At 38.5% G+C, this 22,024-nt stretch overlaps 1 protein-coding gene across 3 annotated transcripts in view; it reads left to right on the plus strand.

Moving 5' to 3' along the window:
* The window catches only part of Usp6nl (USP6 N-terminal like), a 130,960-nt gene that overhangs the window by 6,970 nt on the left and 101,966 nt on the right, over positions 1-22,024 (plus strand). For all 3 annotated transcript variants that reach the window (XM_060372623.1, XM_060372622.1, XM_060372625.1), the window contains exon 2: positions 6,115-6,206. In XM_060372623.1, coding sequence (XP_060228606.1) covers positions 6,203-6,206 — 4 coding nt within the window. In that variant the 5' untranslated portion in view covers positions 6,115-6,202. The remainder of the gene's footprint in view (positions 1-6,114; positions 6,207-22,024) is intronic.

Below are 22,024 nucleotides of genomic sequence, written 5' to 3' on the forward strand. Positions count from 1 at the left end.
TTTAATGATACCAGGTTCCAGGAAAGACTGTGATCTTCATTTTAGCTTTATCTGTGGACCTTAGCCACTTTGCACAGTTCTGATATGATAGAAATATCAAGTGCATATGGCAAATATAACATTATATGCTGCCCTCTCCTCTCTGATGATAGAAATAAGAAGGTTTTAGAAATGACGCTTGCTTTCTGAAGTGCCTGTTGACCAGTATAAACAAAGCCACTAGAATTTGATAAGCCGGCCTGGAATCCTAACTTAAAATTCTACCCAGGAAAGGAAATTTGACCATATCCTTATCTCATGCATTATTAACATACACGTGTAAACAAACTGCTGAAAGAAACCGTTTTACTATTGGGCCCATCTCATTCTTTGATCTCAGTAGCAGGAAATATCTTGTTGACTTAGTGAGCAAAATAAACAAACCTCTTTTCACTGTCAGTGACAGATTCCCTATACTTTCCTTGTGATGGGAAAAGATTCCAGGCTGTGGGAATTTAGTATTGTGTCTTATGGGTCTATGATGCTCTAGAGTATTGTTTATAGAAAGTCTAAGAATTGTGTAACTACGAGGGTGAGATATCTCTTAATGAGTAATGTTTGTAGTACTAACTGGGGTGATTTCTTCATCTAGAATAACACATTTTACCTGGGAATCTGCCCTGGCATACTTAGTAGGACTAATGAACAGACTGAATTAAGAAAGGAAGGTGTTAGAATTATTATAATGTACACCTTGCAAGCAGTAGTATTTTGTTCATAGCATTATTGGCCATGCCTAGGAAGGGCTTGTTGCATGCCTAGTAAATTTGTATGTTGTATGTTTTTAAAAATAAAAAATATATTATTATTTAAAAGAAAATTGAGACAGTGTCTTAGTAGCCTGGGTTGGCCTGGAACTTGCTCTGTAGACCAGGCTGGCCTCAAATTCCTAGAGATCTTCTCAGCCTCCTCAGTGTTGCGCTAACGGCATATGCTGCCAGGTCTGCTTATGTCGTCTGTTTTGAGTTTAAAAACTGAAGTCACAAGTCTTGGCTTGTGAGCCTTTGAGCAAACAGATGTGAGCTGGGTGAAGCTTACTTTTTGATACTGCTTTCTTGATGATTCCGTGATAAAGGTGGGTAAAGGCCATTGCAGTGTGAGAGACTCTATGAATAATGAACAGTCCTTTCAGTTGTTTATTATTGGACACCTGAGTCTCAAATTTTGTGATGTTATAAATAATGCTGTGATGAAGGAAATTTTTGTAAGCATTTTTGGGAGGGGAGAGAGGAATGACTTTTAAAAAAATAGTAATGGAGAAAAAGCAGCTACTGGGGCTCAAGAGATGGCTTAGCCATTAAAGGCTAGGCTTACAACCATAAATATAAGAGAAAAACCAGCTACTGGAGAGGGATTGTATAGGGTGGTATAGCTGTGAAGGTGAGCTGGGGAGCTCCAGTGGTGAGACACACACTGATACAGGTCTTTGGGTAGCCAGATGTTCTTTCTGTATGTGGATACTGTCTAATCAGGTCTTCCTAGGTAAACAAAGCTTCACAAAAAACTCCCTCAGATTTGTAGTAGAGCCATCAATTACTTGTATTCCTTTTTACCTGTAAGGAATGAGTGACTCACTGCAACTGTTTCTGTCTCTTAATCACTGTTTAGAGGTTATAACTGCATTTAACACCTTTATATGTATAGCTGCATATATTTATGTTAGCTGTAGTTAAATTTTCTGTACTTTTGGGAAGTTGTTTCTTTTGCGTTGGAATACTGTAAAATACAGGATTCATACAAGACATTCTGTATTGCATAAAGACTAACATAGTGACATCCATTCAGTTTTACCCCTCACCTTTAGTGGGAGAACAGTTCCAGTCTCCTGAATAACTGTGTGTTCTGAGGAACCATCAGCCTCATATTCTTTTCCTTCTTTTTAGATATGTGAACATCTCTAAACAATGCATTGTCAATGTTACGTATTCTGGAACATTATACAAGTGATTTCATGTATCCTTGATATTATTGTATCAACAATTCTGAGTTGTTTTTTTTTTTTGTTGTTGTTGTTGTTGATACACGTACTTTTGGTTCATTTCACTGCTTCATAATGCTTAATGTAATTAACAGATGATGTAATTAATTCTTCTGTAGAAATAGTTTTTTGTTTTTTTTCCTCCGACAAACAGCATTCTTGCAAGACCGCCTTCTATATTTTACACTGAGACAAAATTGCTAGGAAATTTCTCTCTCTCTCTCTCTCTCTCTCTCTCTCTCTCTGTGATGCTGGGAATTGAACCCAGGACCTTGTGTTTGGCAGGTAGGTACTCTACTGCTGAACTTTGCCCGCAGCTCCACAGTCATTTCTAGTTACATCCTAGCACAAACATGGAATTGATTCCATAGCCACATCTCTCTATATTAGTCGGTATTTGCCAACTCTGTTTTTGTGTCTTAATTTCCAGCCTCTATGTGCTTTTCCTGTTTAGATTTGTTTCCTATAATTAGTATGTGCCTAGAATTTTGAATGCAGTATTTTTAACTTGAAGCTTTAGTTATTTTATTTTTTCTTTTTGTTCTTGTTTTTCAAGACAAGGTTTTCCTGTGCAGCTCTGACTGTCTTGGAACTCATTCTGTAGACCAGGTTGGCCTCGAACTCAGAGATCCTTCTGCTTCTGCCTCTTGAGTGCTGGGGTTCAAGGCATGTGCCACCTCTACTGGGCCCACAAGAGGCCAGAGGTGTCGGATCCCCTGGGATCTGGAGTTTCAGGAGGTTTACCTCCTGACATGGGTTTTGGGAATCAAGCTTCTGTCTTCTGCAAAAGCAGTACTTGCTCTTAACTGCAGCCCATCCCTGAAAGTCAGTGTTTTTATCCCCTGGCTTAGGCATCTTTGGCTGTAATAATGTAATTACCACAGAATTTCGGTGGCTGACAGCAGACATGTCTAGCTCAGAGATCTGCATCCTTGGCTGAGTTTGACTGAGTTTGGCTTTGTTTGGTCATAAGCTGTGGGCTGTCTTCAGTTCTGTGTTATTTTGGGGCTAGCAGCCTTCTTGGGTGTACATTTCTAATGCTGCTGTGCAGACCAAGACATTGTAGGCAAACTTGGCGCTCTTACAGCCTCCAATTAGGTGTAGTCATTCCTGCCCCAGTCCCCAGTCTGACACACCCCAGTTGACACACCCAATACATGAGCAGTTAGATTAGTGCTGGGTCAGGTGGCGAACATCTTTAATTCCCTGTAGGCAGAGGCAGGCAGAGCTCTTGAGTTCAAGGCCAGACTGGTCTACAAAGTGAGTTCCAGGATAGTCAGAGCTACACAGAGAAACTCTGTCTGGAAAAACTGAAAAATAAACAAAACAAAACAAACAACAAAAAAGTAAGGTAAATGCTGGATTTTGCAGAAATACTACAAATACCCAGTATGAGAAATCGTGTATTTAAGATAAATTTTTCTTCTCTAGGGAAGGGTAACTAGGTGAGGAGAAAGAAAGCCTAAATATTTTGTCTTGTGTGCTAGTGCAACAGAGCCTCTTGGTCACTGAAAAAAACTTGCTTTGAAGGTAGATGGGAGTAGGGCCTGGAGAGCAGACCTCTGTTTTGAAGCTGTGATTCGCATAAAAAACCTTGATCAGGTGACCTCACTGTGCCATCCCTAAGCACATTGCTAAGAGTTGTTCCATGGGCTGGCCACTGGAGGTTTGATCATGCTCGGAGAGGTCACAGGTGTGGGAGGTGGACCTGGGAGGACTAGGAAGTGAGTGTGATCAGGGTGCATTATGTGAAATTCCCAAGTAATCAATAAAATTATTATCTTGGGAAAACAAAGTTGTTCCATGGGTCCATACATTAAATATGCTTTGCATGTTTGTAAACTGTAAGACTTGTGTGCATTTGTTGCCTTATATGGTAAGTCTGTACATCCAGTGTTTGTAAGTTTTATTATCCTGACTTAAAAATATTATTATCTTAATTATGTGTAAGTATATTTGTTTGCATGTGGGTTTGTGCAACATAAGTGCAGGTGGTTGAGGTGGCTAGACAGAGGCATCAGAAGCTGGAGCTGGAGTTAAGGACAGCTGTGACTCCCTGATGTGGATCATGGTAACTGAACTTGGTTCCTCTGGAAGAACAGCAGTTTCTCTTAACTGCTGAGCCATCCTTTTAGCCCCTATATTAATGTTTTTAAAGTTAGCATTTTTAGTGTTGAGAAAATCTTTACATCTTAAATACCAGACTAAGGTTTTATTTGGCGTCTTATGGTATGGCAGGAAGGAGGCATTACATCCTAAAAGGTACTTTGACATTACCATTTAGAAAATACATTTAAAATGTATATAAACATAAGCCCCTGGGCAAAGGGTAGTTGCTCCAAATGTGAATGTGTGTGGACTCTTGGGGCTCTATGAACTTTGTGTTTTTGTGACATTTGCCTGCCTTTCCCTATTGTCATTCAGCATGTTCCGCCGCCTAATTTCCAAGGAGGGAAATCAAACCCAATAAACTTAATGCAGAACCATCAAGAAGTGTACTTATTGTGAGAAAATATGAGCGTGTATCTGAAGCTAATGTGGGATTTTATTCGATAGTAGATTTGCTACACTAATTGGGTTATCTGGAAATGGTATCACCAGCTAATGCACAGATGAAGAAGAAAGCCTGTGGGCTGGGGTCAGGTGACGGGATGGCAGGACTATGATTATATGCCAGTGCTAACTACAGTGTAGGCAGCATGTGGTGCTTGCACATGCTGATGCAATCTTTACATTGTGTAAAGGCATGCTTCTTCTGCACCTTACGTAATCCGAATACAATGTATGGGTACAGTAAACTGAATCTTTAAAGTGTTATCCTAACTTTGATTCATAGCTGAGGGCCTTACTGCTTTGCTGTCTCCTTGAGTGATTTAGAAAGTTAAGTGTTGCTTTCCATGATTGTAGGATGTAGTTTACTGGTTTATGAAGAGGGTTATGCAAGTGTGCATTTTGTATTGAATTATAGAGCTGTAAAATTATGTATTAGAGCTAGGAAGGCATTTATGCATCCACATTTTTGTTCACCTCTAGTACGTTTGTCTCATCTAAAAATGTGTTAACCAAAAGAGGAAGAGTTAGAATACAAATGTTAAACAAGGGTCAAGTGTGTTTTAATATTGACACCCATACTAATATAAAGCAATGCTTATGTTATACTTGGGAGAAAAGAACTACATCTAAAAATTTCAACTTATTTACCAAATATAGTTTTAAAATACTTAGAGTATGTACTGAAAGGATATGTACTGCTGGGCAGTGGCTGCGCATGTTTTTAATGCCAGCACTTGGGAGTCAGCATGAGCTTAAGGTCATCCTAGTCTACAGGGCGAGTTCCAAGACAGCCAGAGCTATACAGAGAAACCCTGTCTTTGGGGGGAGGGGGGAGATTTGTGCTGGACATAACTGGATAAACATGAACATGCTTTATAATGAAGAAATGGCATCACTAAAGAAAGTTGATAGTAATAACTTTTGTGGTCATTATTTGAGACTTCTATAAATAACCGGTATACGGTTAAATAGATCTAACCAGCATGAGTTGCTTTGTTTATCCAGGGCAGAGCACTCTTCTTTTTCTTGACTTTCTTCGTTGGGAATGGGGAAGGAGTACGTTTAGTACTAAAGCCTTAAATTAAGCTTTATGTGACAGCTGCCCTCTACATAGTAACATCTGGCAATTGCTTGTACATATTGAGCTCCTGTATGGCAGTTGCCTTGTACACACTAAGCTCCTGTGTGGCAGTTGCCTTGCACATACTAAACTCCTGTATGGCAGTTGCCTTGTACACACTAAGCTCCTGTGTGGCAGTTGCCTTGCACATACTAAACTCCTGTATGGCAGTTGCCTTGTGCATACTAAACATACTAAACAGTATGGCAATTACCGTTCAAATATTTTTTAATTCTTGAAGTTGCTTGTTTCAGAAAGAGGGAACTGTGACTTGGATGGTAGTAGTCTTTATATGTAAAAGAGGATGACTAGGGGTTCTAAAGATATTAGAAAAAAATGAATTAAAGTTATTTTCATTTCCTCTCAGGAAAACTTTAAATATTGACCTTTAGAAAATCTGATTTCCTTCTCTTCTTTTTTTCAGAACAGGATATGTATTCCTCTGAGAAACCCTGGATAGTAGATTTTGGCTTAATACTGGATTGGGACAATACACAGAGACTTTTCCAGTCATGAGTAAGTATCTTGCTTGGCTTAATTTCTGCTGCCTTGTAAAGAAGAAACATGCTACTGTTATGTCACTTCCTGAAAGAATGATTTCGTTCTCCCTAGTGCTGTTCACATGTCTCTCGGAAGGCAAGGAGAGATCTTTTGATGCTTGGTTTAGGCTAGGAAGTTAGATGTGATAGGGAATGTGGTGCTAGCACATTAGCCTACTAAATCTATCATTTAAGAGCTTCTGTTGGCTTTGTGTTTTCTACTGGGAGATGATTTTAAAAGTATGAGAGGGAATATTGTAGCTGACCATAATTAAGAGAGGACTTATTGTGTAAAAGTTCATCATTGGCAACATGGCTTGATATATTTATGTAAAACCACATAATAGTCTATGAGTGCTTTTAACGGCACAGGAAGACATTTGTATCGGACTTAGCAGGTTTGATTAAAGTTTTAATCTTTTCAGTTTTAAGGGGACAGCATATTTTTTTTTTTTTGTTCATTTCTGCTGTGAGCAGAACTGGATTTTACTGTCGTTCTACTGCTTGCTTTAGTGTGGGAAGAAAGAATTGGGGTTTATTCCAAATGGGGTCCTAAATGGCCATTGGAAGTCCAGACTTTCTGACTATGGAAACTAGGATAGTGTGAGCATTTCCTTATTAGAATGTTGGTTTACACTTTTTTGTATATTCTTTATATTGGTTATGTTTACCTTAATATGAATCAAGGCAGCCTTTTCCATGTTTTTATTTTTAGTTTTATAGTGAAGTGTTTGAGTCTTTCTACTAAAGATAATTTCAGAACGTCACCTTTGGATTTTAAAATAGCTACTGTGTCTTTTTTTGTTGTTGTTGGTGTACTTTGAGTAAACAGGGTGAGTTGCTAGAGACACTCAGACTCAGGCTTTGAAGGAGCTGCGTGCAGTGTTTCAACTCCATTCATGAACTCGTACGAGGTTGTTTCATAGAAACCCCACTCTAGTGAAGACGGTCGTAAGTTATCAAAAATAAGATGAATGTAGCAAAGTTTTTTTTTTGACATAAAACCCTTTTGAAAATTGACCAGACTTGTATTTGTAGTTCTATAGTTCTGTTAGCATCATTGTTACAGGAGTTTCTGAGGACAGGCAACTTCTGGTTTCATTTTCTGCCATCAGTGTCTTTATGCAGGAATCAGATCTTGTGAGATTGAAGGTGGTAGTGGGATGGGACTCGTTAAGTGTTATTGTAATGGGTCTTGTTTTAACAGTTCAAATGTTTTATTTGTTACATTTAAACTTGGTTCTTTTTTTAAATGTCCACTAGCTTTTCTCATTTTGGTTTTTCTACAGATTAAAAAAAATGCCATAATGTCTTTGAAGATCTCTTATGGCTTAATTTGAAGTCTTTTTTACATCATTCAATACTTTTTCAATTTTGTCTGCAGTGAGTTTGTGAGTGTTGATATTGCTGGTGTGGTCAACACTCTGAAACTCAGCAGTCATACACTAATGGGCTTTATGTTTTCTTTTGTCGGCCCTGCTGTCTAGCAGATGTGTCATTGTCTCTGCCTGGCTTTAGAGTTCACAGATCAGCATTAGGTTGCGTGAGTGGCCCAGAACAGCCCCATGGTGACATTAGAGACAGCACGGATTCAGCCTCCAGTCAGCTGGTATTAGGTCAGCATCTTTGTCTCCCACCGTGGCTTCTGTACAGTTGGCAGAGTTTTTCCAGTGTTATGCAGTGAGGAGGAGTGCCATGCTGCTCCAGGTTTGACGAAGAGTGGATGCTGACCCTGCTTGTGTTTACAGCTTCCTGCTGCCTTTCCTGCCCTGGAGCAGAGCAGCTTCCATAGAGATATGTTCACATGCTTTGGGGCACAGCTGTGTCATTGTAGTGCTTTGTCTTATTTTCTTTTGTTAAAGTATTTGTTTCTGTGTGTCTTGTGTGTGAGAAGCAGAACCTCAAGGATGAAGCATGTCACTGGGGTTTCACTGTTACTGTTAGGATGCAATCAGACTCCATATTTCCCATGAGAGGTCATTTTAAAAGTCAGCCTTGGCTTATTATCCTAGTTCCGAGTGTCCCTCTCTGTCACGCCCTGTCCCCCTTCACTTGCGAGGCAAGCCTGTTGTGCTTGTAGCATGCTCAGTGTACTGTAAGGCCATCTGCTAACTGTTGGCCTCTTTTTGTGATCTGTGTTCTTTGAAGGCAAACACTATTTTTGGCATTTAGGTACGAAATAAATATTACAAATACTTGCATCTTTAGTTTGTGGTAGATCTTCTGTGTAGTAATATTTTTTGGATGAATTTCAAGGTGTTCTTCTGAGAAGACTGTGCGTAGAGAATGTAGAGGAGTAGACGGAATGGTGTGAGCAGGAAGGTCGACTTCACTGAGGTGCACCGAGTGCCTGAACATTGTAGCATAGAGATGGGAAGGGCCATTGTGAGAGCAAAGTCTGGAGGAAAGGGAGTCATGCACTTGGTCGTTCACAGCAGGTCATATAGTGTTAAAGGTTTCAGTGATGGGAATGACTTAAGAAAGTCATTTCATTCTGGAGAATTGACTCAGAAAAATACACTTTTATTGCGAACTTAAAAAGTTGGTTACTTAGACAGTATTTGCTTTTGCCAACTCACTCCTAGACCTTGATTTTTCGCAAACTTTGTTTGAGTCATATTGGGTTACATTTCTTTTTCTTGACAGTTTGATGATATTATGTAGAAGAAGTTTTTCTGGAATAGACCACCATAATAAGCAGTCTAAGGAGTGTTGCAGTGGTCATCATGTACTGCATTTCTAGGGAGTTCTTAATGTGAGAAAGTATTTGCGTAGTTTGCATTTATTTAGTGTATTTATTATTTTTTAAAGATTTATTTATTTATTATTTAAGCAGCATTTTACTTGCATGTGTGCCTGCAATACCAGAAAAGGGCACCAGATCTCACTATAGATGGTTATGAGCCACCGTGTGGTTGCTGGGAATTGAACTCAGGACCTTTGGAAGAACAGAGAGTGCTCTTAACCTCTGAGCCATCTCTCCAGCCCCTATTTAGTTTACTTTATTATGTAAAGCTGAAGATGAAATAAAGGAAGTGGGTTTCTTAGATTATTAATAGACATAGCAAGAAAAGTTTTTGTACATCACAGTAACAGCATTTAGTGATTATTTTGATGGGTATGTTTAAAACACAAAAAAGCACAAAATAAAAGCAATTATGTATACTTAAATTTTCTTTTCAAAGCTTCATGTTGAAACTGTTTTCTCTATTTTTAAATTTTAATTTCTACTGTATCTTATTTTACTTTCATCAGAAAAGTTTTACTTTGAAATTAATTACATGTGTTTTGTAAATTGTTTGGATATCAGTTCTCTTCTGACTAGGTCAGTTAGGAGTGCATGTAACATGTTGTGTTTGATCTTGCCCTTTGGCCTAGATAACGGGATGAGTTTATTTACTTATTTATTTATTTTGTGTTTTTAGGTTGCTTTTGCATAGGAAACATCTCTCATTCAGCTGTGGAAAAGAAATGGACACGACATTTGATATAGTGTTTTGATGGTTTTCTAGTGGAGTGGCGACAATTTGCTGTGTCATGTGTTCTAGCAGATAATGTTATAAATTGAGTAGATCACTAGTCCCTCAGTGATGGCTTAGGGCTTCTGCTAGTCTTGGTCATGGAAAAATTGGTAGTAATAGATCCTTTCTCTAAATATTAGTTAACAATTCTTTCTAGAGTTAACTAACAATTAACAATTCTAGGCTAGAAATAGAATAACTTCATATTTCAGAAGTAGGCTGGAAGTTAAAAGAAAATTTAAGTTGAATTGCATTTTTAAACACTGGTGTGTCTGTTCCATCACTGAGCCAACATCTTCAGTACTGCTGCAGTGATTCTTACTGTAAGAGGTGAATTTGTAGATGCTTGGGGAGCTGGCCTTTTGTGGGCAGGGCGAGGGTGTGCAGCAGCTGCTGGTGAGAATGTTGTCTCCTGTCTGGACTGACAGCAGAAAAACAAGGTGGGAGCCGTGAGGAGTGCCAGCAAACGCCTCTCAAGAAGAGTGTGCTGCTGCCTTCTTCCTAATCGTACTTCATTGTTTGCTTTCAGCCACTGAGTATGGAATGCATTTGGTTTTTAGATCATGTATCTTCTTGCTGTATCCTCTTTTCTCCTTCATATGCTTCTATCTGAAAGTCATTTATTTATAATTAAGACGTTTTTGGTGAAATTTTGGTTTTCTTTGATTAAAAGTCATTTAGTTTTAGCATAAACAAATTACTAAAGTAGTAGTAGATTTTCCAGCTTCTAAAGTTACTTTCATTAGTTAAAATTGTAAGCCATTTGCATATTATTGTTCCAAAGCTAAATTATTTACTAGCTTTTGTAGGCTAACCATAAGAATAAATTTTTAGACATACAATATACTGCAAATATGTATATACAAATTTGTTACATGAATCAACTTCAGTAATATTTTTAGTAGTAATAGAGATTAGTGGCTTACTTTTAATGGTTTTAAGACGCTTCATTCTTTTTATTGTTTCTTCATTGAGATTTTTATGCATGCATATTATATGTTTTGATCAGATCACTCTATGCCCTTTCCTCCAGCTCCTCCCTTTATTCCTAACCACTTTTCTCTCTCAGCTTCGTCTTCTCTCTTTTCTTAAATCCACAGAGTTCACTTAGTTTTGCCTATGTGTGCGTAGGTAATAGCACCATCTCCTGTGGCAAGGGTAGCCTCTCGGGGCTTCATCAGTGAAGAAAACTGTCCCTGCCTCAGTCAGCTGTCACTTGCCAGTAACTCCTCAGATACAGATGGGGCTTTGTGAGCCCGAGTTTCATCCATGCTGGGAGTTCGGATGGCTTGACCTTGTGCAGGTCTTGTGTGTGCCGTCAGTCTCTGTGTGTTTGTGTATGCAATGACTCTATTGAAGACAGTTCATTTTTGAGGAGAATCTTAACATGCTTTGAGAGAACAGTTTCACAATGGCAGAGCCCCAGAGGCCTGGGATGTAACCCTTTGTTTCTGACTAGCCTTGTTGCGTAGGGCAAATGGTTTGTTGTCTTTAGCTGCCAGTCCACGGCGACCTACTTACCCACAGCCTCCAGCCTTATTTATTTGTAGGTGTGTGGACTGGACTGTATCGTTTGGAAGCCTTGTACCTGGGGTGGTATGATTAGGCTGGACAGACCTTGTTTTACTGTGTAAGGAAAAAGTGTCAGGGCTTGAGGGCTTGCTTGTGTTGCCCCACACTTGTTCCTGGACCACTTGAGAAGTCCCATTGTTCTAGAGACCGCTGCATGTTCGCTGGTCCATTTTATTGGTTCTCTTGGCAGTCAGATTTCAGAGGAATGAATACTTAAAATTAGTACTCTTTATTTTATTTTTTATGATTTCATAAAACTTTGATTTTTGTAGCTCTTTTCTTGAGTCTATGATTAGAAATGATGTAACATTTAGAAAAGTCCGCATCTTTTTGTTAATGTTTCTAACTTTTCTATTTGAAAATATTATTTATTATTTATCGAAAGAAAATGGACAGCATAGTATCTGTTATATGGTCTGTAATGAGCAAATTTATGATTGACATCCAGCTTTTATTTTTTCCACAGCAGTTGTGTTATCACTTGCTTCATTTCATATAAGTAGACATTTCTTGTTAAGGGAAGCTCTACCATCAGTATGCATGAAGAAGGTCTCATTCCTTAGGACTGGGAAGTTGATTTCCTAGCCTTTGTCCTTCTTCTCCAAATTGATGTAAAATGGTATTTTGGTATTTTTTTTTTTTTTTCTTGGAGAGTTAAGGAGAGAGTAAATTGCCTGCGAGGGAAAGTCTTTGTAGCCTGCATGTAAGCTGGATGTCAGAACAGGTCAGAAGTAGACTGAGCAGATCTTCTAGTTCTTGTTCCACAGTTGTACGTCACTTCGTGCATTGAGCTACAGATTAGTGGTTTTTTTTTTTTTTGTCTTTTGAGTATATGTCATCTGCTTGTCAGTCTGCCTACTGTGTGTGTTTGCATGCCATATCAAGTGTGTGAAGGTCAGAGGACAACTTGCAGGAGTCAGTTCTCTTCTACCATGTCAGTCCTGGGCACTGAACTCAGATCTTCATGCTTGCCAGTAGCTTTACCCACTGAGCCAGATTGCTGGTCAGGCTTGTCTGTATATCTGTCTTAATGGAAATGTGATGTCCTTGTGTTATGACTATGGCCCAGAAATTAGGGAGTCAAGTGAAAAACAAAACCTCTAATGCAGTGGTTCTCAATCTGTGGGTTGCAACACCTTCAGGAGTCGAACAGCCCTTGCTCAGGGGTCGCATATCAGACATCCTGCATATCAGATATTTATATTTATATTACAGTTCATAACAGTAGCAAAATTACAGTTATGAAGTAGCAATGGAAATAATTTTATGGTTGGGGTCACTACAACATGAGGAACTGTATTAAAGGGTCTCAGCAGTAGGAAAGTTGACAACCAGTGCTCTAATGGGTTATTATTGATTCATGAACTCTGCAGTGTTGTAAATTAAAAAAAAAATGGTGTTGGGCTATATAATGTTATTTATTATTAGTCCTATAATTATTACAGAGGTATTCTTTAACCCACTATCATAGTCAAATAAGACACAGCCACCTTTGTATACTTGCCTATTCACCTTGGGCTGGGCAGATACTATACTGTTTCCGTAAGCTCTCTATCCACCTCCCAACCCCATCCAATGCCATCTGCCTTAGCCATTCCTATCTGGGCTACCTTCATCCATAAGCTTATAAATACTTGCTTATATTTTTATCTTGGTGTTTTCTCCAACCACGCCATCCTCAGAGTCCGTCCTCTTAGCCCACGTGGTTCATTCTCCATGCTAACCCATCGTAGGTAACTCCTTCCTCCTCTCTTCCTGTCCATCTGTTTCCTATGATTTTCCTGTCTATGCCTACCCAGTTCTGCCCTGCCCAGGTACAGGCTGTTCAATCATCCAATCAGATAAGTTTACACAAGGATAGGTGTATCCAGGCAGTAACTGGATTTTGAGGGCCAGTAATTGGCATCAAAATATAAGCATCAGATCAGCCTCCAACACTGCAGTTGCACCAGGTTATTTTCTTTTCACAGGAAGAATGCATTTAGGTATTAATTGTTAAGAAAATATAAAAGATTATGGTCAGATACTTAATACTTGCTGAGATTACTATCAAATTATGGGACATTTGAAGCTGTGATGTCTTTAAGAATGGAATGAAAATGGGACTGATGTGTTAGTCTTGTTTGAGGTCTTCCCTGGTTATCCTTGTTATGGTCTAGTAAATACAGGGTCAGGAGATGCTTGTGTATGACTGGTCAAAATCAAGTATGTGTGTATGGATGACGTTTTGTGTGAGCTTACAGTAGCAGATCCCATGTGTTATCCTTAGTGATAGCTTTCTGTGCTCTTTCTGTTGTGTGTGAGGTCTTCTGGATTAGATCTGCACATTTCTGTAATGCCCCTGTCTCGGGACATCTGTCAGGAGGAAGAGGAGGAACTGGTTGGTGGTCTGTAGATTGCCGCCTCATTTAGCTCTTCAGCAGTAACATCTGTCATTTCTTTAGCTGATTAAATAGGAGTCACATTTCTTGCAAAAGGAAACAATTTATTCTACTTTACTGTCTATTTTGCATTTATTACAAAGATAGGAAAAGTGTAACAAGAACGTGAGTGTAGAACATGAGGTGACCTTGTAAAGAGACAGTATTTGGCTTTTATTTAGATTCCTCCTAGTAGAATTGCTGTATTGCATTATTTTGACTACAATCTCAGGATACTATTGAACAAATTCTCTGATGGTCTATGGTATAGTTATGTTCAATATAATTGCCTTAATTATAAATAAATAAAACAGTTATAGAGATTTATCTGTACATTGAGATTGCATCACTGACAATTAGTCTTTCTCATAACCTCATGTCTCTTTATCCCTTTGAATTTTCCTCAGCTGAAAATTGAGTAAATAAACATGAAGACTCTGATTTACAAGTAAGATTTAGAAAGTTATTTTAATATGACTATCAGGTACTTGGTCATGTGTAGGTACAACTGGTAAAACTTTAATAATTACAAGGTATAGCAAAACCTAGAAAATTCAGTTGGGTGTTATAAAAATAAGCAATTCAAATGTGTAAAGGCACATTATACTATAACTTAGTTTCTTTAAATATTTTAAGTCATGAGTTTTTAAATATTTTAAGTCATGAGTTTTAAATTCTTAACAGACTTTAAGGAAGAGAATTAGAAATTTGTGTAAATAAAGATTATGTTTTTCTTTTAGTGTGTGTAATGAGCATCTGCATTACATCGCTGCTGTGTTGATCTTTAGAATAGAGCTGAGAACAAGAAACATAAACCTGGCCTTTTAGAGCACAGAACTAGAAGGGAAGACAGATATTACACTAGAATATCTGTGGGACTGTTCATAGAAAGAAGGGAGCAAGTGTCTGTAGAAGCAAGGGCCTATACTCAGGGAGGCCAGCAGGGCCACGCGCAGATCTTCAGCTCTGACCTCATGAACACAAGTAGTGGGAGCGTGTGTGAACTGCCGTCCAGAGACAGGGTAAGATTAGGGAAAGCTCAGCGTTAGTAGAATCAGGTTGATTCGAAGAGATGGTTTACAAATTTCCTTTAAGTAAATGCCCCGTGGTGTCTCACTTTGCACTTTTTTGTTTGTTTGAGGGAGACTTGCTGCATAACTGGGCAGCCTGGAACTTACTATGTAGATCAGGCTAACCTCCAATCTGTTGAGAGCCTCCTGACTGCTGGGATTAGTGTGGACCACTGTGCTCTCAACCCACTCATACTTTTTACTTTCATTTTTAAGATGTATTTTATAACCTCTGTGTGTGTGTGTGTGTGTGTGTGTGTCTGTCTGTCTGTCTGTCTGTCTGTCTGTGTGTCTATATGTGCTCATGTGCATGGGTGCCCATGGAAGCCAGGAGGGGTGTCATATCCTCTGGAACTGGAATTATAGGCAATGTGAGCTGCTCAGTATAGGTATAGGAAACTATGCTCTGGTCCTCTGGAAGAGCAGTGTCATAGTGTTCCATTGCTGTGAAGAGACACCGTGACCACGGCAACTCTTTCAAAGGAGAGCATTTAATTGGGGGTTGCTTACAGTTTCAGAGATTTAGTCTGTTCTTACAGCTGGGAGCATGGCAGCATGCTGTTCTACAGCTGGGTCCACAAGCAGCAGGAAGAGAGAGAGACTCTGGGTTTGCAGTGGGCTTTTTGAAACCTCAAAGCCCACCCCCAGCGACACACTTCCAACAAGTCCACACCTCCTAATCCTTAAATAGTGCCATTCTCTAGTGACTAAGTATTGAGCCAGTGGAGGCCACCACAAGTAAAGGGCCCTTGCCTCTGAACCACCTCTCCAGTCTCCGTCCTTCTTTAAAAAAATTAATACCGCCATCAAAAGTTATCTACTTTCTTTATCTTCTTTAACTTCCTTCTACATCACAAGAGTATGACAACAGTTCTAAAATAAATATTGTTTGAGAGTGGGAAGTATCATTTGTGGCCCTACTGTGTTAAAGAAACCATTCCTGATTTGCAGATGATCTGATACTGTTGAAAATAGTACATATTTTATACAACCTCATTCGCAGTACATCTGGGATTTTATATATGGATTTAAAGCTACAGTTCTATGATTGTTATTGTAATTAGTTTCATAATTATTAATAATCCTTAGAGGTGTTGATGTCTCCTAGCTTTTTGAAAAGTGTCCCTGTTTTCTGGTCAGTTACAGTGGCTCAGATAAAACCATCTTTATAGAGGACTCTGAGGTTAACTTGCCTGCACCCTTACAGCTAGTGTTTGTTCCTTAGGCTAGACTGTACTGAAGTTTTTAGTACTGTCTTTTTTGCCTTCTGAAAAAGATCTTTCCTTCTGAAGTGATTATTGAAAAATGGATTTGAGCTTGGACGTTACCTTTTGGACTTCTAAGATTGACTATGAAACATACTGTGTGTATTTATAGAGATTTCATGTTTCTGTGGGACATGGGTCATTTTGTAGTGAGTGGTTAGAGGAGAGATAACATATGCTATATAGTAAAGGAAGAGTTGACACAGGTTTTGGAAAGGGAGGAAGACTGGAGAATATACAAAAGTCTTTGCCTAATCTGTTATCTGTCAAGGATGCTGTGGTTATCTTATTTCTCTGTTGTCTTAGTGTGCAAAGTTGATGATAGATTTCATATTAGGGAAATGACAGATGCCTTTGACTGTTAGAATATATGTGTATACCATGTATATTCACATACTTTCAGTGTTTATCAAAACAATGGTTATAGTAACATGCTTTGTGTGTGTGTGTGTGTATGTGAAGATTTGATCTGAACTGTGATGTTCACTGAATTACTAATTTTAAGTCTATAAACATTCACCTAAATGCTTTTTGAAAGAAATATCTTTTTGTGGTAACAAACTACAAAAAAAAAAAAAAATGCTGATGTTTATTTGATAGCTCTGACATTCTATAGTAGTGTCAGATTTCCTGAATGAGTTTCTTGAGTTGTTGATTTTGAAAATGAATTTGTAGTTAAATTTTCTTACTATGGCTACAAAATGTTTTTTTTTTCTTTTATGTTCGAGTTGTGTTCATTTTTATTTAGTTTAGAAAGCTCAAAAGAAAAGTTCATTTCTATGCAAAGACAGACCTTCAGAAGCTCAATTTATTAATTTGGAAATTAGATTTTGTCCAGCTACACTGTACCATGTATGCCCTAATTTAATTGGCACTGCCTTTCAACAGGAGTAGGTAAATATGTCGTCTTCTGCTTGCCGCAGTCATTTTCATGGCAATTCAGTGAGTACTTTGACGTTGGGCATTTCATGCCTGTTGCTGTTGGGAGAGCAGGACGAGGCTGACCGTTGCTGTGTAGTGCGGTGTGCGGCTCACCTACGTGTTAGGTTACACACCCTGTATAAACGAGTTAGTCTCCTTTAAAGTCCGCTGCTTCTGTGTGTGTGGTCAGTAGCTTTATATATTTTCAGTGTTGTGGAGATAAGTTGGGAAATATTTTTATTTCCTGCTTGTGAAGTTAAACATATTTAAGGCCTTTCCCACTGAGCCACAGATTTGATACGTCCTTTGCTTTTCATAATCAAAATTAATTTTTCTGAGACAAATAATTGAAACTGGCCCTGAAACCCTGTGTCTTTATTCAGCATCTCAGGTTCTGGCAGTACAGATGTGTACCACTATGTCTGGCCATGTATTTCCTTTGGATAAAATATTTTTAAAGATTGGTTTTAGGTGCTATTTAAACAAGTGCTTCTGTTTATACACAGTTGCTGTTGCCTGTTCTGAGCTTATGTAAGAGAAGGATATTATTGTCACCATTTAAACACATATTTTATGACTCCTTTCATATCCAGCAGTTTCAAAATATTTTACTTTCATTTTCCTCTTTTTTTTTTTTTTTTTTACTTTGTTTTTCTTCTGTGAATGAAAAATCTCTGAAAACCTTGGTAAACTTTTCATAATGTTTTGTGGTTTTTTTTTTTATTTCTAAGTTCTGTTTAATGCTAGGCAAACATGCTACCACTATGCAGCGAGGTCCTCAGGATGCGTGTGTTTGTGTGTGTGTGTGTGTGTGTGTGTGTGTATGAAGGCATGGGATCCTCTGGGGGTAGAGTTACAGGTGCTTTTGAGTCACATGGTATGACCACCAAGAACTGAACTCTGGTTTTCTGCAGGGCTAGTATGCATACTTAACCGCTGAGCCATCACTTCGGTCCCCAGCCTTCATTTTTAAGTGGATTAAAATAAAGAAAATATGTAGAGAAAATAGTGTATAGTTTTTTTTTAATAACTACCGTGTTGTATTTCATATGTCAAGTTTATAGAGATTGATTTTTGAAATTTTAGGACAGAATGGCATGTCTTTCCTCTAAAAATTCAGTGGAGTGATAAAGTATGCCTACTAATTTGCTAACTCAAAAGAAGGTATTATTTAGAAATGGGTTTATTGGGGGCTGGAGAGATGGCTCAGAGGTTAAAGAGAACTGTTCTTCCAAAGGTCTTGAGTTTAATTCCCAGCTACCACATGGTAGCTCACAACCATATATAATGAGATCTGGTGCCCTCTTGCAGGCAGAATACTGTATAAATTATAAATAAATAAATCTTTAGAAATGGGTTTATAATTTGATTTTATATAGTCCTTTTTTAAAAATTTGTGGGTCATTTGTCATCTTGAGTATTTATAGCATATTTTTTTTGTCATAAGAAATATAGCCCCTCACATTTTTCTCCTTTGGGGAAATATGACGCTAGCTTTATTGTAAAGTCCATTTCCAAGAAAGTAAAAATATTGTTTTGAAAATTGGTGGAAAAACAAACAAAAACTAACCAACTATCTGAACTGCTGCCAAGGGTAAAAGATGCTGGGTTGTTACTCGTAAGATCAAAAGAGTTTCTGTGCGGAGCACAGTGCAGCGTCCTTGTCCATGTCATTGCCTAAAGATGGTGTTGATGAAATGTTTAGAAGGAGTATGTGTACACGATCACATTTTTGTAAACACAATAGCAACAAGGACCTAGTTCAATTGTTAAATAATGTTTATTCTATGTGGCAGGCATGAGAGGTTGTTTCTTGATTTATTTTTATTTTTCTACACAGAACATGGCATTTTTATTACTTAGAAAAATCTTTTTTTATTTATTATTATTTATACAGTGTTCTGCTTGCATATATTCCTGCCTGCCAGAAGAGGGCACCAGATCTCACTATAGATGGTTGTGAGCCACCAGGTGGTTGCTGGGAATTGAACTCAGGACTTTTGGAAGAATAGCCAGTGTTCTTAACCTCTGAGCTATCTCTCCAGCCCTAGAAAAATCTTTTCAAGGTACATATTAACAAAAAGAAGAGTGGGACTATGAAGTTAATTTTATAATTCCTTAAGATCCTGTGCTGTTGGTTTGAATTACTTACAGTATTGTTTGCTGTGCATACAGAATTATTGTTTCTCTTTAGTAATACGCTGAGTTTTTTGGACTTATTCATACATAGGGGCAAACAAGATGCCCCAGTAAAAATTTGTTTATGATTTTTACTAAATGAACAAGAGGAGTAACATAAGAGACCAACTCCAGTGTTTTGTTTTGTTTTTTTTCCATTTTTTTTTCTTTTTCTGTTTTTCTTTTGATGAATGAGAAGTGTTAGGAAAAAAATTCTTTTCTTTGTCTAATTTTTTTTCTACCATTCACTATTAAATCACCTTCTGATATTGATCCTTTCACTTGCAATGTTTTTGCCTAGTATTTTCATCTGAAAATAGTAGATGGATGAGGCAAATGGGTTGGACATCAGAAGAGGGAGAAAACAGGGAACAGGACAGGGGCCTACCACAGAGGGCCTCTGAAAGGCTCTACCCAGCAAGATATTAAGACAGATGTTGAGACTCATTGCCAAACTTTGGGCAGAGTGCAGGGAATCTTATAAAAGAAGGGGAGATAGGAAGATCTGGAGGGGACAGGAGCTCCACCAGGAGAGCAACAGAACCAAAAAAATCTGGGCCCAGGGTTCTTTTCTGAGACTAATACTACAACCAAGGACCATACGTGGAGATAACCTAGAGCCCCTGCACAGAACTAGCCCATGGTACCTCAGTCTCCAAATTCCCTAGTAAGAGGAACAGGGACCATCTCTGACATGAACTCAGTGGCTAGCTCTTTGACCACCTCCCCCTGAGGGGGGAACAGCCTTACCAGGCCACAAAGGAAGACAATGCAGCCAGTCCTCATGAGACCTGATAAGCTTGGGTCAGATGGAAGGAGAGGAGGACCTCCCCTATCAGTGGACTGGGTGAGCAGCATGGGAGGAAAAGAGGGAGGGAGGGGACTACAGCTGGGTTACAAAGTAAATAAATTGTAATTAATAAAAAACATAAATTAATAAAAAACACAAAAACAAAAGCAAAAAAAAAAGTAGATGGATAAAGTTGGTTTGTCTGATGTGGGCAGAGTAGACAGTGATTTTGTTTCCAGTCATTGCATCTCTCCCTTCTTGTCTCATTCTTGGGATATGCTGGTGAGAAAAAGTACGTCAACATTTTGGGGTTTACCAAAAAGTTATTGGTTTGGGGGATGATGGTCTATAACCAATGTACAAATGTAGGAAGAAGATTAGAATTTCTGGATAGCAGGTAAGAGTTGCAGAAACCAGCAGCTCACAGCTTCTGCAGTTAGCCTGTTGCAAGAGCAACCATAACATGCTTTCTGTCTTCAAAGTCGCAGATTTTTAACACAGACAGATAATTATTATTATTGTGTTGTTATTACTACCCATTCCTTCCCCCATCCCAGCTCCTACAATGTCTCCCCACTCCCCAACACGTTTCCTCCCAACTTTGTCTTTTTTAATCATTAAGTCTAGTTAGTGCTTCCGATATGTGCATGGGTGGGAGGTCATCCATAAAAGCATGGTTTTTGGCTACATCTCAAAAAAGAATAATCTCCCTCAGCAGTTATCAACTGCCGTTAATTAGCTTTTCAGTAAGGCATGATGCCGAAAGATCATAACCCATATGTACTGGGATTTTTGCAGACTTGATCTTGTACAAGTCTTGTGCAGGTAAACCATAGCTACCGTGACTTCATGGGTATGATAATCATTTCATGTCCAGAAGACAGCATTTTATAGTACTCCTCATTGTCCTCCACCTCTTACATTCTTTCTGCTTCCTCTTCTATGATGTGCCTGGGCCTTGGGTAGGGGAGCATAACACACATGCTCCATTTAGAGGTGAACACTCATTTTCTTATTCTTAGCATTTTGGCCAGATATTTATCTCTCCACTGACAGCTGCCTACTTCAGCAAGAAGCTTCTCTAAGGAAGGGTCAATGTAGCCTAAGTCTATGGATATAAACAAGTATTTAGAAGGCAGTTTGATAGCTTGACCATTTAACAAAATAACAATAGCAAGTTTTACCTTGGGGTGTATGGCCTGTCAGCCATGAGCTTGATCAGAGTTGCAGTATTAGGCATGAAATTTATTCCTGTGGAGCAGGCCTCAAGTCCAAAATGAAGTAAGTAAGTAAATGAAGCTGTTAGTTACTCTGTGACAGTAGTGACACTATTGGCACTAGTGGGAGGTGCGTATTGTAGCACGCAGAATCTAGTGCTGGGTGAGATTGTGCACACATATTTCTTAATAAGATGATGAATTTTTAAAAATAAAAGGTGTTTCCCTCTTTCAAAAGAAATAATAGCCAAATAGTAGATTACATTTACTGTAAAAATATAGCAAAAAGAATAATGTTTCTTTATAATTTCTTTATAATGCTACTATTTACAGCTATGGTCCTCAACCTTGCTAATGCTGCGACCCTTTAATATATAGTTCCTCATTGTCTTAGTTTTGGTTTTATTAGTGTGAAGATACATTGACCATGGCAATCTTAAATTCTTTCCTCTTATAAAGGAAAGAATTTAATTGGGGCTGGCTTACCGTTTAGAGGTTCAGTCCAACATCATCATAGCGGGAAGCATGTTATGCAGGCATACATGGTGCTGGAGAGGTAGTTGAGAGTTCTACATCTGAATCTGAAGGCAGCAAGAAAAGACAGCCACTAGGCCTGTCATGAGCTTCTGAAACCTCAAAGTCCTCCTCTAACTTCCTCCAGCAAGGCCACACCTACTCCAACAAGGCCACACCTCCTAATAGTGCTACTTCCTATGAGCTTACAGGGCCATTTGGGGCCATTTTCATTCAACCACCACACTCATGTTGTGGTGACTCCCAACCACAAATTATTTTTGTTGCTACTTTGTAACTGTAATTTTGTTACTGTTATGAATCCATA

Source organism: Meriones unguiculatus, chromosome 19 (genome assembly GCF_030254825.1).
Source record: "Meriones unguiculatus strain TT.TT164.6M chromosome 19, Bangor_MerUng_6.1, whole genome shotgun sequence".
Classification (NCBI taxonomy): domain Eukaryota; kingdom Metazoa; phylum Chordata; class Mammalia; order Rodentia; family Muridae; genus Meriones; species Meriones unguiculatus.